This window comes from Cervus elaphus, chromosome 23 (assembly GCF_910594005.1).
Source record: "Cervus elaphus chromosome 23, mCerEla1.1, whole genome shotgun sequence".
NCBI classification, from domain to species: Eukaryota; Metazoa; Chordata; class Mammalia; order Artiodactyla; family Cervidae; genus Cervus; species Cervus elaphus.
The window spans coordinates 50,459,732-50,474,667 of record NC_057837.1 but is presented as its reverse complement, the minus strand read 5'-3'; the positions used below and the strand labels follow the sequence as shown (position 1 = coordinate 50,474,667).

The window sequence follows — 14,936 nt, the reverse complement described above, 5'->3', positions numbered from 1 at the left end:
AAGTGTGGGGATCTTGGGTTGGGAATCTTGGGTTGTGGGTCTAAAAGAGAGAAAACGATTTGTGAAGGAGGACTTTGCACATGGCAGATCAGTTCAGTTCAGTTCAGTTCAGTCGCTCAGTCATGTTTGACTTTTTGCGACCCCATGAATCACAGCATGCCAGGCCTCCCTGTCCATCACCAACTCCCGGAGTTTACTCAAACTCATGTCCATCGAGTCAGTGATGCCATCCAGCCATCTCATCCTCTGTCATCCCCTTCTCCTCCTGCCCCCAGTCCTTCCCAGCATCAGGGTCTTTTCCAGTGAGTCAACTCTTTGCATGAGGTGGCCAAAGTCTTGGAGTTTCAGCTTCAGCATCAGTCCTTCCAATGAACACCCAGGACTGATCCCCTTTAGGATGGACTGGTTAGATCTCCTTGCAGTCCAAGGGACTCTCAAGAGTCTTCTCCAACACCACAGTTCAAAAGCATCAATTCTTCGGCGCTCAGCTGTCTTCACAGTCCAACTCTCACATCCATACATGACCGCTGGAAAAACCATAGCCTTGACTAGACATACCTTTGTTGGCAAAGTAATGTCTCTGCTTTTTAATATGCTATCTAGGTTGCTCATAACTTTCCTTCCAAGGAGTAAACGTCTTTTAATCTCATGGCTGCAATCACCATCTGCAGTGATTTTGGAGCCCCCAAAAATAAAGTCAGCCACTGTTTCCACTGTTTCCCCATCTGTTTCCCATGAAGTGATGGGACTGGATGCCATGATTTTAGTTTTTTGAATATTGAGCTTTAAGCCAACTTTTTCACTCTCCTCTTTCACTTTCATCAAGAGGCTCTTTAGTTCCTCTTCACTCTCTGCCATAAGGGTGGTGTCATCTGCATTCTGAGATTATTGATATTTCTCCCGGCAATCTTGATTCTAGCTTGTGCTTCTTCCAGCCCAGCATTTCTCATGATGTACTCTGCATATAAGTTAAATAAGCAGGGTGACAATATACAGTCTTGACGTACTCCTTTTCCTATTTGGAACCAGTCTGTTGTTCCATGGCAGATAGCCTCTAAATTATTTGGTTAGGAAAACAGTTACAATGTTAAGTCACATAATATTAAGCAGGATAATAACCTTCCAAAGATGCCTATGTTCTGAACCTTGGAACCTGAGAATATGTTACTTTTTACATGGCAAAATGAACTTTGAAGGTGTGATTAAGTTAAGGACCTTGAGATGAGATGATTATCCTAGATTATGACAGGAGGCTTAATGTAATGAAAGGGCTCCTTATAAGAGGCATGCAGGACAGTCAGAGTCAGAGAAAGAGATGTGATGAGAGAAGCAGAAGTTGAAGTGATAGCATCTGGAAACAGGGAAATATAGATGGTTTCTAGAAGCTGGAAAAGTCAAGGAAAGAGATTCTCGCCTAAGCCTCTGGAAGGGAAATAGCCCTATTGACCCCTTGAGTTTAGTCCAATGAGGCAGTTTGAACTTCTAGAACTATAATATAATAAATTTGTGTCACTTTAAAGCCTCTAGGGTTGTGCTTGTTATAGCAGCAACAGGAAACAGATACAATGACACAACTCTGCCAGTTTCCTTTACAAGATAGCTTCTCATTGGGGCCACATCCAATTACCATATTTAAACTCTCAAGTAAAGTCTCTACCAGCTCACATCCCTCTTATTCTGCTCTGTTTTTTCCTTTATTTTGTACAGTACTTATGTCCTAACAGTGGAGAAGGCAATGGCAACCCACTCTAGTGTTCTTGCCTGGAGAATCCCAGGGACAGAGGAGCCTGGTGGGCTGCCATCTATGGGGTTGCACAGAGTCGGACACGACTGAAGCGACTTAGCAGCAGCAGCAGCATGTTCTAACAGGCTCCACAAATTACCTATTGATTATGTTTCTTGTTTATTTTCTGAATGTCAACCTAGATAGCCAGTATTTTTGATCATTTTACTAAAACACTGGCACATAGTAGGTGCTCAGTAATGTTGAATAAAAATGTACTAAATCATAACAGATTTACCCAATAAAACAATACTAATAAGAACTTGAATAAGGGTTTGAGCTCGTACTTAAAATCCTTGCCCTGAACCTTTCTTCCAAATAACCAGCCACATGGAAGAAAAAGTTAGCGGGACTGTGCAATAAATAGAAATGTTTTCCTAATCACAGTATTAAAAGTTGCTGTTCCATGTACCAATATCTATTATGTAGTTTGAATGTCTCTCATGTTATACTGATATTATGCGTTCTACTGGTTGTTATTTTGTAATGTGTTTCCCACAGTGGAGACATATGACATTATCTTTAATGTCATATGATATCTCAATAATAGTCATCATTACTGACATTACTATTGGTTATTTAATAATGTTAACTTTCCTTGGTAGTTGTTACATTTTTATGATGTTAACTTACTAAAAACTAAAATCATTTTTATATTAGATTAAAAAGTATATTTAGGAGCCTTTCAAGGCACAATGAATCCTTTACAAAAAAGAAATCCTATCCCTTGCCTGTGGGTTGTTAAACAGATTGGGATTCAGAGAATTAAGTCCCAAGTAATCTTGTTATTATTTTGATGTTGCCCTTTTCCTTCCTTAAGAAATGAAATACTTTGGTTATCAGAAGCTGCTTTAAGTGTTTTTTGTGTATATGTCATAATTCTAATAAAAATAGCATTCATGGAGGTTTCCTTTGGAGCCATGGTTAAAACACTCCATCGTGGGTCTCTGTCAAGATATCTGAAAACTTTTTCTTGGCTTCTGGCTTTGAACAACGTTTAAGAGTAACAACAAGGCTTCATTGTACCCTGAAATTTCTGTAAGGCAACATTCATTCAAGTGTTGATCTGCATTTAGCCATCCAAGAATAACAACAGTTATTTATATAATTTTATCCATGTTTCTGTTTTTTCCTATCCCTTTCACCCTTTCACCCCACCCCTGCTGAAACAGTGTAGCTTGTTTGGGATGGGGGTGGGGTGCTATGCAGAGAATATACACGTACAGATATTATTCTTTTTTCCCCTCTGGTTTTGCTATGGAGTGGACAGACAGGACCTTTTTCTTGTTAACAATATTATTTAAAAGTTTGACATTTAATATTATTTAACATCATTTTAAAGTAATGGAATAGGCCTCCAATAATAAGGGTATGTTTGTTGACTAGGTTAGCTTAATTCAAGTTAGGATGACCACAGAAGGCCAAAATCTGTGATAAAATATACAACATTAAGTGGTTTGATTAAAAAAGAAGCTTAGAGTATTTCAGCTATAATCTAAACCAAACTCAGCAAATAATGGATACATATATGACTTTCATGGATTTGTGATTTTCTGTGGCCTTTAGTGGCTACCTGAGTCATAGTCAATCCTTATTGAGAAAAATTTGCTAGTGGTTGAAGACAGTTACATGGGATGTGAATGTCCATGGCCTTATGATAATAGATGCTGCCTAAGCTACACAACCAGCTATTTGTAAGCATGTTAAGGGCATTAAACCTCAGTGCTCAGTTGCTCAGTCATGTCTGACTCTTTGCGGTCCCATGGACTATAGCGCACCAGGCTCCTCTGTCCATGGAATTTTCCAGGCAAGAATACTAGAGTAGGTTGCCATTTCCTCCTCCAGGGGATCTTCTTGACTCAGGGATTGAACCCAAGTCTCCTGTGTTTCCTACACTGGCAGGCAGATTCTTTACCACTGAGCTACCAGGGAAGCCCTAGTTTTGTAAAAATTTGAAACCTCTGTATAAAAATTGTTATAGCCTTGGCTCCAAGATACTTGCTATGTTCAATGTCAGAGCCAGTGGAAAGGAATAAGGACTGATGACTAAGCCAGAGATCCATATATAGCTTTCACTTTTACACAAAGAAGAGACTGGCTAGCAGAGTAATTCATAATGTGCAGAAGAGCAAGGTGAGTCTAGGTCACTGTCATCATTCAAAATCAGCCTTTTAGAGAAATGAAGTTGGCAGTTCTATTTGGGCCTGCTAAGCTGATTCCAGGCAGCTAAGTCACACGGGTGGTGCCAGTGTGTATTCAGAAGGCCATCTATCCTATCAATGGTCAGAGGTACAGGCAGAGAAGACTTTGTCCCTACCTTGGAGAACTTCCAAAATCTAGTCAAGATATCGGGATATTAGACTAAGAGAAAAGACCTCAGGTGTAGAGTAAGCCAGCTGCAGTGTCTTCTAGATGAGTGAGAGAAATACTGTTATAAGATGAGTTAACAAAATTAGACATAGGAGAAGGGAGCGACTCAGTGGGGTTGTGTCTTAGTTTGTGTTTCTTTAGGAGAAGAGTGTGAACCACTGATTTAAATAAAAGTATTTCCTTTAGAAGATGGTAGGAATATTGGTAGAGGAGTGGGGAATAGGTATAAGGGAGGGGAGGTGGTCAACAATTGGCATGTTACAGAGACAGTCACAGCTATGGGCAACTGAAGCTTAATCCTGCTGGGGAACTCTGGGAGATCTTGTAGAACCTATCTTAGGGTTAATCTGCCCAGGGGTGAAGGAGCTGGGGTATGTGTACACCAACATCCTTGACAAGTTGAGTCTGCTGTGTTGAGGGTGACTCAGGCCCCAGGAGCAAGAAAAAGTCATATGTATTAATCAAGTTCTCCAGAGAAACAGAACAAATAGCATGTCCATATCTAAATATCTGTATCTATATCTATAGAGATACTTACTACAAGGGATTTGATCACACAATTAAGGAGGCTGAGAAATCCCACAATCTATTATCTACAAGCTGGAGGCCCAGGTTGTAGGAGTAGGTCCAGGAAAGCCAGAGTAGTTTCAACCCAAACCTGAAGCCCTAAGAATGGGGGGAGCTAATGGTATAAGTCCCAGTCTGAGTCTGAAGGGGCCCCAAACTCAGAGCCCATAGTGTAAGTCCTGGTCAAAACCTGAAGGTTTGACAACCAATAGCTCCATTGTGAACAGTAGGAGACAATGGATGTCCCTGCTCAAACAGAGACAATGAACTTATTCTTCTTCCACCTTTTTGTCCTATTTGGGACCTCCACAGATTAGAAGATGCCTGCCCAGTCTCTTCTCAATCTACTGATATAAACGCTAATCTCACCTAGAAACATCCTTAGGGACATACCCAGAAGTAATGTTTTACCAGCTATCTAAGCTTCCCTTAGCCCAGTCAAGCTGACAAAACTAACCATCACACCTCAGGCAAAGTAAAGAAGGTCTTGATGATTGGAAAACTCATATCCTGATCAGGATTGTCTAGAAGACTGGGGGTTCTGAGTCAGAAGACAGAAAAAGCAAGTAAATAGAGGAGGAAAAAAGCAAGAGCTGACAGCTCATCTTCTGGGAACCACTTTCCACTTCTCCCTATGCCCACCAGCACCAGCACCACCACTACCGCCGTGGTAGCAGCAAGACAAGGAAAAGAGTTTACAGTGACCACAGGCAGAAGGTGTTAATACTGCATTTCCAATCTCCTCTAGAATTTTCCAAAAGGACTTTGAAAGATTTCTGAAGCCTGATGTAATTGACAGAGTGCCGTTGAGATCTGAGTGAAGATAATGTAATCAGGAGTCAGAGACACTGAGACTTTCCTGGTGGTCCAGTGGTTAAGATGTCACTTCCAATGCAGAGGTTACAGGTTCGATCCTTAGTTGGGGAGCTAAGATCCCACATGCCTCAAAGCCAAGAAACCAAAGCATGAAATAGAAAGACTTTAAAATGATCTACACAGAAAAAGAATTCTTAAAAAAAAAAAAGAGTAGAGATCAGTTTGAAACCCAAATCCTGCCTTAGTTAATACATGGGGGCATCTTGTTCTACAATCTGGTTTTATTTTCTGTATAAAATAGGAATTATAGAGTGTGAATTTTATTTTCCAAAAGTTTTTAAAATATTGTGGGTACATGAATGCCCATTGTCAATTGTGATGCACCATGCAAATGTTCGTCTTATGATTAATATGCATTGCATTTGAAAATAGCATCAAATTGATTGTTTATATCACAGACTGGCTTAAAAAGGTAGAGATATTTGAACTTGGCCAAAGTTTTATCCTTTAATCTCACTTATTTATATAAAAAGTTATATAAATTTATATAAAAATCTTACACTATAAGATGTAAAATAAACTTTAAGTGACCAATTAAGTCTACTAAGTTGTCCAATTTAGCCTGGACTCCTCATCAAAACATGAAAACGTAAATGTGATCAACCTGGAGAGTGAACAGTCAATTGATTTGAAAAGAGTACCCTTCTTTTTTTTTCATTGAATGAGTCATTGTAAAGATACTTCTAATTTGGGAAGTTTCTCACTTTATGTATCTCTTTATTTCAGAATGAAAAATTTTGAAACCAGTGATTTAGCATTTTCTTCGAAGGAAAATTTTGGAGATAAAAGTGGACTTGCTGCATATGTGGCTAAAGCAATAGACCCATCCATCAGCTGGGAGGATATTAAATGGCTGAGAAGACTGACATCTCTGCCCATTGTTGCAAAAGGCATTTTGAGAGGTTTGTTTATTTCTCTACTTGAGTTCACTCTGATTTTATGATTCTTTATGGATATGATCATGATACTTTAAGGGAAAACAATCAATTATTTCCAAATAATTAATATGGAAATATAAATCCATCTTTCAGTTCTCGCATTTGACATTAATGACTAAATGTGTCTTCCTTCTGAAGGAGAACAGGGCTCTTATGAAGTAAAAAGTTACTTTTTATAAAGTAGTGTGATTGCCTTATTTTGGATGCCATTGAATCACAGAGCTTGACAAAACCTAGGTAGAAGGTCTTGAGTTTGTCGCTTTGGCTAAAAACTGCCAACAACTGCTCTCAGATCAATAAGAAGTCCCAAGGAAGATATTATGACAGCCAGATATGTTTAAGAGCCCTTTGTATTTTTCTCCTGTTCCCTCCCAGTACCAATGACTAGAACTGATTTTTTGAGTGTGGTATCCCATATCACCTCTCTTTAAAGAATGGTGGACTAGAACATTAAAATCTTCAAATATCAAGCCATGGTTGTTAAGAAACTTGAGAAATCCCCCAGCATCCACATGTATGCAAATCCTACAGGGAGGTACCAATGAATATAATAATTTGGAATGTAAATGTGTTCACCCACAAAAATATTTTCTTGCCTTTGAAAACTGTTATGTAGATAACAGTTATGTAGATAACTGCCGCAAACATATAATTTCAAATGGAAATGTTTAAGTAAGTGGCTCTGTGATGAGACTCTATTAACCTATCTCAGGGTTAACTATGGCTTAGATTCAAAACTTTTTCATTGGTTTTACTTGAATATGTATGAGTACCATGGCCCTTATTTATAAAGCTCTGGGGATGCCCCTGACTTTATTCAATAGTATGGACACAAAAATAAGCTAACGTGAGTAAAAGAATGGGCCTAATGAAGCTTGGCTACCCACTCCAGTATTCTTGGGCTTTCTTGGTAACTCACATGGTGAAAATTCACCTGCAGTGTGGGAGTCCTGGGTTCGATTCCTGGGTTAAGAAGATCCTCTACAGAAGGGAACGGCTACCCGCTCCAGTAGTCTGTCCTGGAGAATTCCATGGACTAGTCCATGGGGTTGCAAAGAGTTGGACACGACTGAGCAACTTTCACTTTTCACAATGAAGCTTTTAAGTAGTGAAGATACGTTTAAATCCTGATCTGTCTTAATCTGTGCTTTTAAAAGATACTGTTATATTCTTTTCTATAGACTATTGTCAGTTCAAAATTTCTGTGGATTATACTTTTTTGAGTATATACTGATATTACAGACACCTTTAAACAACAGTTTCTCTGACCTTGCTTGCATTCATACTGTAGTCCATGATTGTTAGTGCTACTTTCTGTAGCTATATTCCACTGTAGGTACTGAAATATTAACCCCAAGGATCTGTCCCATTTATTTTCTCATTCATTCACTTATTCACTCACTCATTTCATAAACATTTACTATGCTTACTGTGTGCTAAAATAAAAGACAATAATTTGAGATCCTTGGCCAAAGGACATCTCATTCTTGGAAGGGACAGACATAAAAACAAGAATTTGGATGAGATAAGATGTTGTAGGTGCTGAGATTGAAATCTATGCACTGTAAGGGTGTGGCTTAAATAGTATTTTGGACAGTTATAAAAGTGATTTACGGAAGGTTTCATTCCAGAATGGAAGATGATCCTTGACTTTTGTCTTGACATCAGGTCAAAAGACTCTTTTTCAGACTTCGGTCATGACGAAATACAGCAGTCACAAGTAACAATGTTAAACTATATAAGCCATACTAGAGTATGCAGACTTTAAGATGGTTGAGAACCACTAAAAATCTTGATGAGGGAAACAGCCTCATCAGATTAGCAATGTAGAAAAAGCAAGCTTTGTATAATGGGCTGACTCAATGGAGGTGGCCTAACTGTGGTCAGGGAAGCAATTTAGGAAACTGCTGTAACCTGGGTAAGAATTGTGGCTAATCCCTGGTATCTCAGCTGGTAAAGAATCCACCTGCAATGCAGGAGACCCTGGTTTGATTCCTGGGTCGGGAAGATCCACTGGAAAAGGGATAGGCTACCCACTTCAAAGAATTCTTGAACTTCCCTTGTGGCTCAGCTGGTAAAGAGTCAACCTGCAATGTAGGAGACCTCAGTTCGATCCCTGGGTTGGAAAGATCCCCTGGAGAAGGGAACAGCTACCTACTCCAGTATTCTGGCCTGGAGAATTCCATGGGCTGTATTGTCCATGGGGTCGCAAAGAGCTGGACATGATGGAGCTACTTTCACTTTCACTTCACAGTAGTGTCAGTGAGGAAATCAAAAGGGTGTAATCCATTTAGAAAATTATTTAAAAATTATTTAAAAATAATTAAAAATTATTTAAAAAATGCTGTTTCAAGTATTTAATCACTCTTATCACAGAAGGCTCACAGCAGTTGGTGTAAAATCACCAATTTAATTTTTAACCAACTTTTCAATTTTGGATTCCCAATATACCTAATTTTCTACAACTTTGTCCTCTAGGATATGATATGAATCTATTGAATGAGACTTTACTATCACATGTTATGTTGAAAAATGTATTGACTTCAAGAACATCATTCTGTGGCCATTACACCAAGGACCACTACCACCACCATTACTTCTCTTTTTTCTTTCTTATGTTATGTGTTTTTCACTCAGTAGACAGCCTGAATGTTTATTGAGTAAAATACTTAGGCAAAACTGCATGAATATGTATAATTAGAGAGAGCTCAAAAGCAAGAGAAGAAGAGACTGGGCATTTGGCATTTGAAAGGAAATAACTTATTTGTACATGTGCAGTTTACATTGTGTAGCTTCTCTGTAACTATTTACTTCATTTATTTAACAAACAAGAATCATCACTATGACAACAACTACATTAAGTGGTGCATAGATTCAGTCTGGGTGGAGGGGAGGCGGGAGTGGTAAGGCCAATTCTGGGAAATTCAGGTCTCATTATTTCACAGATCTTCATCCAGAAGTTACATGGATTGACTAAGAGTCATCTATCTTTTTTCATTTTCTTTTTCCCAGAAAGGTACAGATTATGTTTGTAGGGACATGAAATCACAGGCTACTGAGAAGATCTCAATGAAACATCCCCCCTTACCACCATTTTAAGGATTGCATTCTAATGACAGCAAGATGCAATCTCTTGCTGTGGTTAAACTCTGTCTTTGGAAACTTCAACACAAACTCCAAATATGTACTTGAGACAGGGTTAGGTTTTCTTCAGAACTCACGCTAACAAATGGCATTATAAACAAAGGCATGAGCTTTTCAGAATTTTCTTCTAATTAAAAAATTTAAAACTAGGCTATCTCACTTCTCTAGTGGTTTTTGGCTTCTCAGAGACTTCTTTAACTCATTATTATCCTATCTATAGTTTTTAAAGACATTCTCAAAGAATATTCACTCAGTGTTCCTGAATTGTGTTCAAAACTGCTGCCATGAAGCTAGGATTGAGTTACTAAGCTCCTGCTGAAATAGCATAGAGTTCTGCTATATGTCTGTTGTCCAAGGCCTTGACAATAGATAGAAGATAATACTACTCTAAATCTTGAGTACTTACTTTGGTATTTAAGATTAAGTATGGAAATAATGTATTAATAAGATAGCAAACAGTGCTATTCACTATTGACCATTGTGTTTGTGAATCAGTTAGTGTATTACCCGGCAAATTAACAATTGTGGAATGTCATACCAGTAAACTCTAAACGTTAATGAAAATATCCAAGATTCATGAACATTTACTATGATCACTTTGACTCTCTTGTTAAGAAAACATTGTTTTTCTCTCTGGGTTAAAATAAAATGTCAATAAGATTACATAAACAACTAAGGAGAAGGATACATAAATGGTCATAAATGATTACTTTCATTTTTTCTCTACATACTCATGATTCCATCTTCTGAGCAAACCATTCAGTGATTTCTCCCTACATTCCCAGCACTGCCTGGTAGAACACAGAAAACCATTTGAGATGATAGAAGACAACAAATTAAGACTTAAATAGCACTTCCTTCAAAATGAAAAGCTCATAATAATCATAATCCTCACTAGGATGAAAATTTATTGTTATAAACAAAACTTAAACAGACTTGCCAAAAGTATCCAGCAAATAAATCTTCCTCTACCTATTCACATTCTTAGTTAATATTCCCTGTACCATCAGCTGAAAATAATAATAATCATATTTATCTGAGTGCTCAATATGTGTCAGGTACTTTCTAAGAGCTCATTCGACTTATTTAATCCACAAATCAATCATATTTGAATCTTTATCTCCATTTTGTGGTTTAATATACTGATGCACCAAATAAGTTAAGCAATTTGCCACTTACATGGCAAGCATGTAGCAGATATGGGATTCAAATCTAGGTGGTCTTACTACCAAACGTAAGGGGTTAATCTCTTTTTCATACTGTGTAGGATCAGTATATTGACAGTATTCAATATCTTAAGACACAGGTTATAGCTACCTGGTGGCAAGTATTCGCATTATAAATCAGAGGATTACATATATCTTTGATCATGAGGTTCATAAAATATATTTCAAATATTTTAATTTTTTAACTTTTGAGTTTTATGTTTCGTATCACACATGCAATTAGATAACCAGAGCAATTCCAATTACATTTTACATTGTTTGTTAAAGTTACTTATAGGTATTGATACATCTAGACATAAAAAAATACCATGGTACATCTCTTTATTAGAGTGGGTAAACGCATGCAAACATTAAAACTCAGTTAGCCAATATGGCAGTCACTAGCCAAGTGTGGCTATTCAAGTCAATTAAAATTAAACAAAAGTAAAATTCAGTTTCTCATTTACACTGCCACACTTCTATTTCTCTACAGCTATTTGTGTTACTGTATGGAACCACACAGATGTAGAACATTTCCATCATCGTAGAAAGTTCTCCTGGATAGCATACAAGTCTGTGTCTTTAGAGAACCATTTCCTAAACATGTTTTAAATGATAGTGTCATAGCATATTGGGCTTCTAGTTCAAAATGATAGATTCAGCACATATGTACCATTTTATCAAATTTAAGACCCTACTGAAATTAAAGTACAGAAATCCAAGTATGCATAACACTTATGACAGCAAAGGAAAGGAAGGCACAAACAGCAGAGAAACTTCAAGACATTTATGAAAGAAACAAAATGTAAAGCGTATTGACATATTGAGCATATTGACAGCAGGAAAATGAAAAGAAAACTGCCCCTGTAGATAGTCTTTGTGAGAACCCTGAAGGCAGGAGCAAGTCATATCATAGGGTGCTTGAGGGGTTCTAGTGTCTAGAGTGTAAGTGTGACAGAGATGAGGGATGAAAAGTGGAAGCTGAAAGCCAGAGGAATCACTGGAGTTCTGTTTGTGACACTCACCCACTAGCCACTGAAGATGGGTAAGGTCTGCTGGGGTCCCGGGGTGTCCAGGGGACTGGTCTCTGCCTCCTGCTGGTGCCTTGGAGGGGTGCAGGGTGGTGAGGAGCTGGAAGCCACGGGGTTTCTCAGGGGTTTGTACTCCAGCCCAGGGGAGACTCTGCCTTTAGCATCACAAGGCACTTCAGAAATTTCAAAACATAAAAGACGATGGTTCAGTTCAGTTCAGTTCAGTTCAGTCGCTCAGTCGTGTCCGACTCTTTGCGACTCCATGGATCACAGCACGCCAGGCCTCCCTGTCCATCACCAACTCCCAGAGTTACTCAAACTCATATCCATCGAGTCAGTGATGTCATCCAGCCATCTCATCTTCTGTCGTCCCCTTCTCCTCCTGCCCCCAATCCCTCCCAGCATCAGGGTCTTTTCCAATGAGTCAACTCTATGCATAAGGTGGCCAAAGTATTGGAGTTTCAGCTTCAGCATCAGTCCTTCCAGTGAACACCCAGGACTGATCCCCTTTAGGATGGACTGGTTAGATCTCCTTGCAGTCCAAGGGACTCTCAAGAGTCTTCTCCAACACCACAGTTCAAAAACATCAATTCTTCAGTGCTCAGCTTTCTTCACAGTCCAACTCTCACATCCATACATGATCGCTGGAAAAACCATAGCCTTGGCTAGACTGACCTTTGCTGGCAATGTAATGTCTCTGCTTTTTAATAAGCTGTCTAGGTTGGCCATAACCTTCCTTCCAAGGAGTAAGTGTCTTTTAATTTCATGGCTGCAATCACCATCTGCAGTGATTTTGGAGCCCCCAAAAATAAAGTCAGCCACTGTTTCCACTGTTTCCCCATCTATTTGCCATGAAGTGATGGGACCAGATGTCATGATCTTAGTTTTCTGAATATTGAGCTTTAAGCCAACTTTTTCACTCTCCTCTTTTACTTTCATCAAGGGGCTCTTTAGTTCCTCTTCACTCTCTGCCATAAGGGTGGTGTCATCTGCATATGTGAGGTTATTCACATTTCTCCAAGCAATCTTGATTCTAGCTTGTGCTTCCTCCAGCCCAGTGTTTCTCTTGATGTACTCTGCATATAAGTTAAATAATCAGGGTGACAATATACAGTCTTGACGTACTCCTTTTCCTATTTGGAACCAGTCTGTTGTTCCATGTCTAGTATCCAAATGATAAGGGCTTCAAGAAAATTAGAGAGATCAAGGGAACATTTCATGTGGAGATGGGCGCAATAAAGGACAGAAATGATATGGACCTAACAGAAGCAGAAGATATTAACAAGAGGTGGCAAGAATACACAGAAGAACTATACAAAGAAGATCTCCATGACCCAGATAACCATGATGGTGTTATCACTTACCTAGAGCCAAACATCCTGGAGTCTGAAGTCAAGTAGGCCTTAGGAAGCATCACTATGAACAAAGCTAGTGGAAGTGATGGAATTCCAGTTGAGTTATTTCAAATCCTAGAAGATGATGCTGTGAAAATGCTGCACTCAATATGTCAGCAAATTTGGAAAACTCAACAGTGGCCACAAGACTGGAAAAGGTCACTTTTCATTCCAGTCCCAAAGAAAGGCAATGCCAAAGAATGCTCAAACCACTGCACAATTGCACTCATCTCACATGCTAGCAAAGTAATGCTCAAAATTCTCCAAGCCAGGCTTCAGCAGTGTTTGAACTGAGAACTTCCAGATGTTCAAGCTGGATTTAGAAAAGACAGAGGGACCAGAAGTCAAATTGCCAATGGATCATCGAAAAAGCAAGAGCATTCCAGGAAAACATCTTATTCTGCTTTATTGACTATACCAAATCCTTTGACTGTGTGGATCACAACAGACTGGAAAATTCCTAAAAAAAGATGGGAATACCAGATCACCTTACCTGCCTCCTGAGAAATCTGTATGCAGGTCAAGAAGCAACAGTTAGAATCAGACTTGGAACAATGGACTGGTTTCAAATTGAGAAAAAGAGTACATCAAGGTTGTATGTTGTCACCCTGCTTATTTAACTTATATGCATAGTACATCGTGCAAAATGCCAGGATGGATGAAGCACAAGTTGCAAGAAATATCAATAACCTCAGATATGCAGATGACACCACCATTATCGCAGTAAGTGAAGAGGAACCAAAGAGCCTCTTGATGAAGGTGAAAGAGGAAAGTGAAAAAGTTGGCTTAAAATTCAACATTCAAAAAACTAAGACCATGGCTTCTGGTCCCATCACTTCATGGCAAATAGATGGGGGAACAATGGAAACAGTGAGAGAGTTTATCTTCTTGGACTCCAAAATCACCGCAGATGGTGATTGTGGCTATGAAATTAAGACGCTTGCTCCTTGGAAGAAAAGCTATGACCAACCTAGACAGTGTATTAAAAATCAGAGACATTACTTAATATGCAGAGACATTCCTTTGCTGAAAACGTCCATCTAATCAAAGCTATGGTTTTTTCGGTAGTCAAGTATGGAGGTGAGAGTTGGACCACAAATAGAGCTGAGTACCGAAGAATTGATGCTTTAGAGTTGTGGTGTTAGAGAAGACTCTTGAGAGTCTTTTGGACAGCAAGGAGATCAAACCAGTCAATCCTAAAGGAAATCAACCCTGAATATTCATTGGAAGAACTGATGCTGAAGCTGAAGCTCTAATACTTTGGCCACCTGATGCGAAGAACTGGCTCATTGGAAAAGTCCCTGATACTGTGAAAGATAAAGGCAGGAAGAGAAGGGGATAACAGAGGATGAGATGGCTGGGTAGCATCACTGACTTGACAGACCTGAGTTTGAGCAAGCTCTGGGAGTTGGGGATGGCCAGGGAGGCCTGACATGCTGCAGTCCATGGGGTTGCAAAGAATCAGACATGACTGAGCAACTCAGCTGAACTGAACTGAAGGGCATCACACACACACTATACATTTCTTATATAGGACCCATGTCTCTTACATCTCCAGCATTGGCAGGAGGGTTCTTTATCACTAGCACCATCTGTGAAGCCTAACATATATATAGTATAGTATATAT

The 14,936-nt window shown here is 39.0% G+C and overlaps 1 protein-coding gene across 6 annotated transcripts in view; it reads left to right on the top strand.

Annotated features, from left to right (window-relative positions):
- HAO1 (hydroxyacid oxidase 1) overlaps positions 1 to 14,936 on the top strand; it is a 124,560-nt gene that overhangs the window by 27,697 nt on the left and 81,927 nt on the right. For all 6 annotated transcript variants that reach the window (XM_043884672.1, XM_043884675.1, XM_043884678.1 and 3 more), the window contains exon 4: positions 6,323 to 6,498. In XM_043884672.1, coding sequence (XP_043740607.1) covers positions 6,323 to 6,498 — 176 coding nt within the window. The remainder of the gene's footprint in view (positions 1 to 6,322; positions 6,499 to 14,936) is intronic.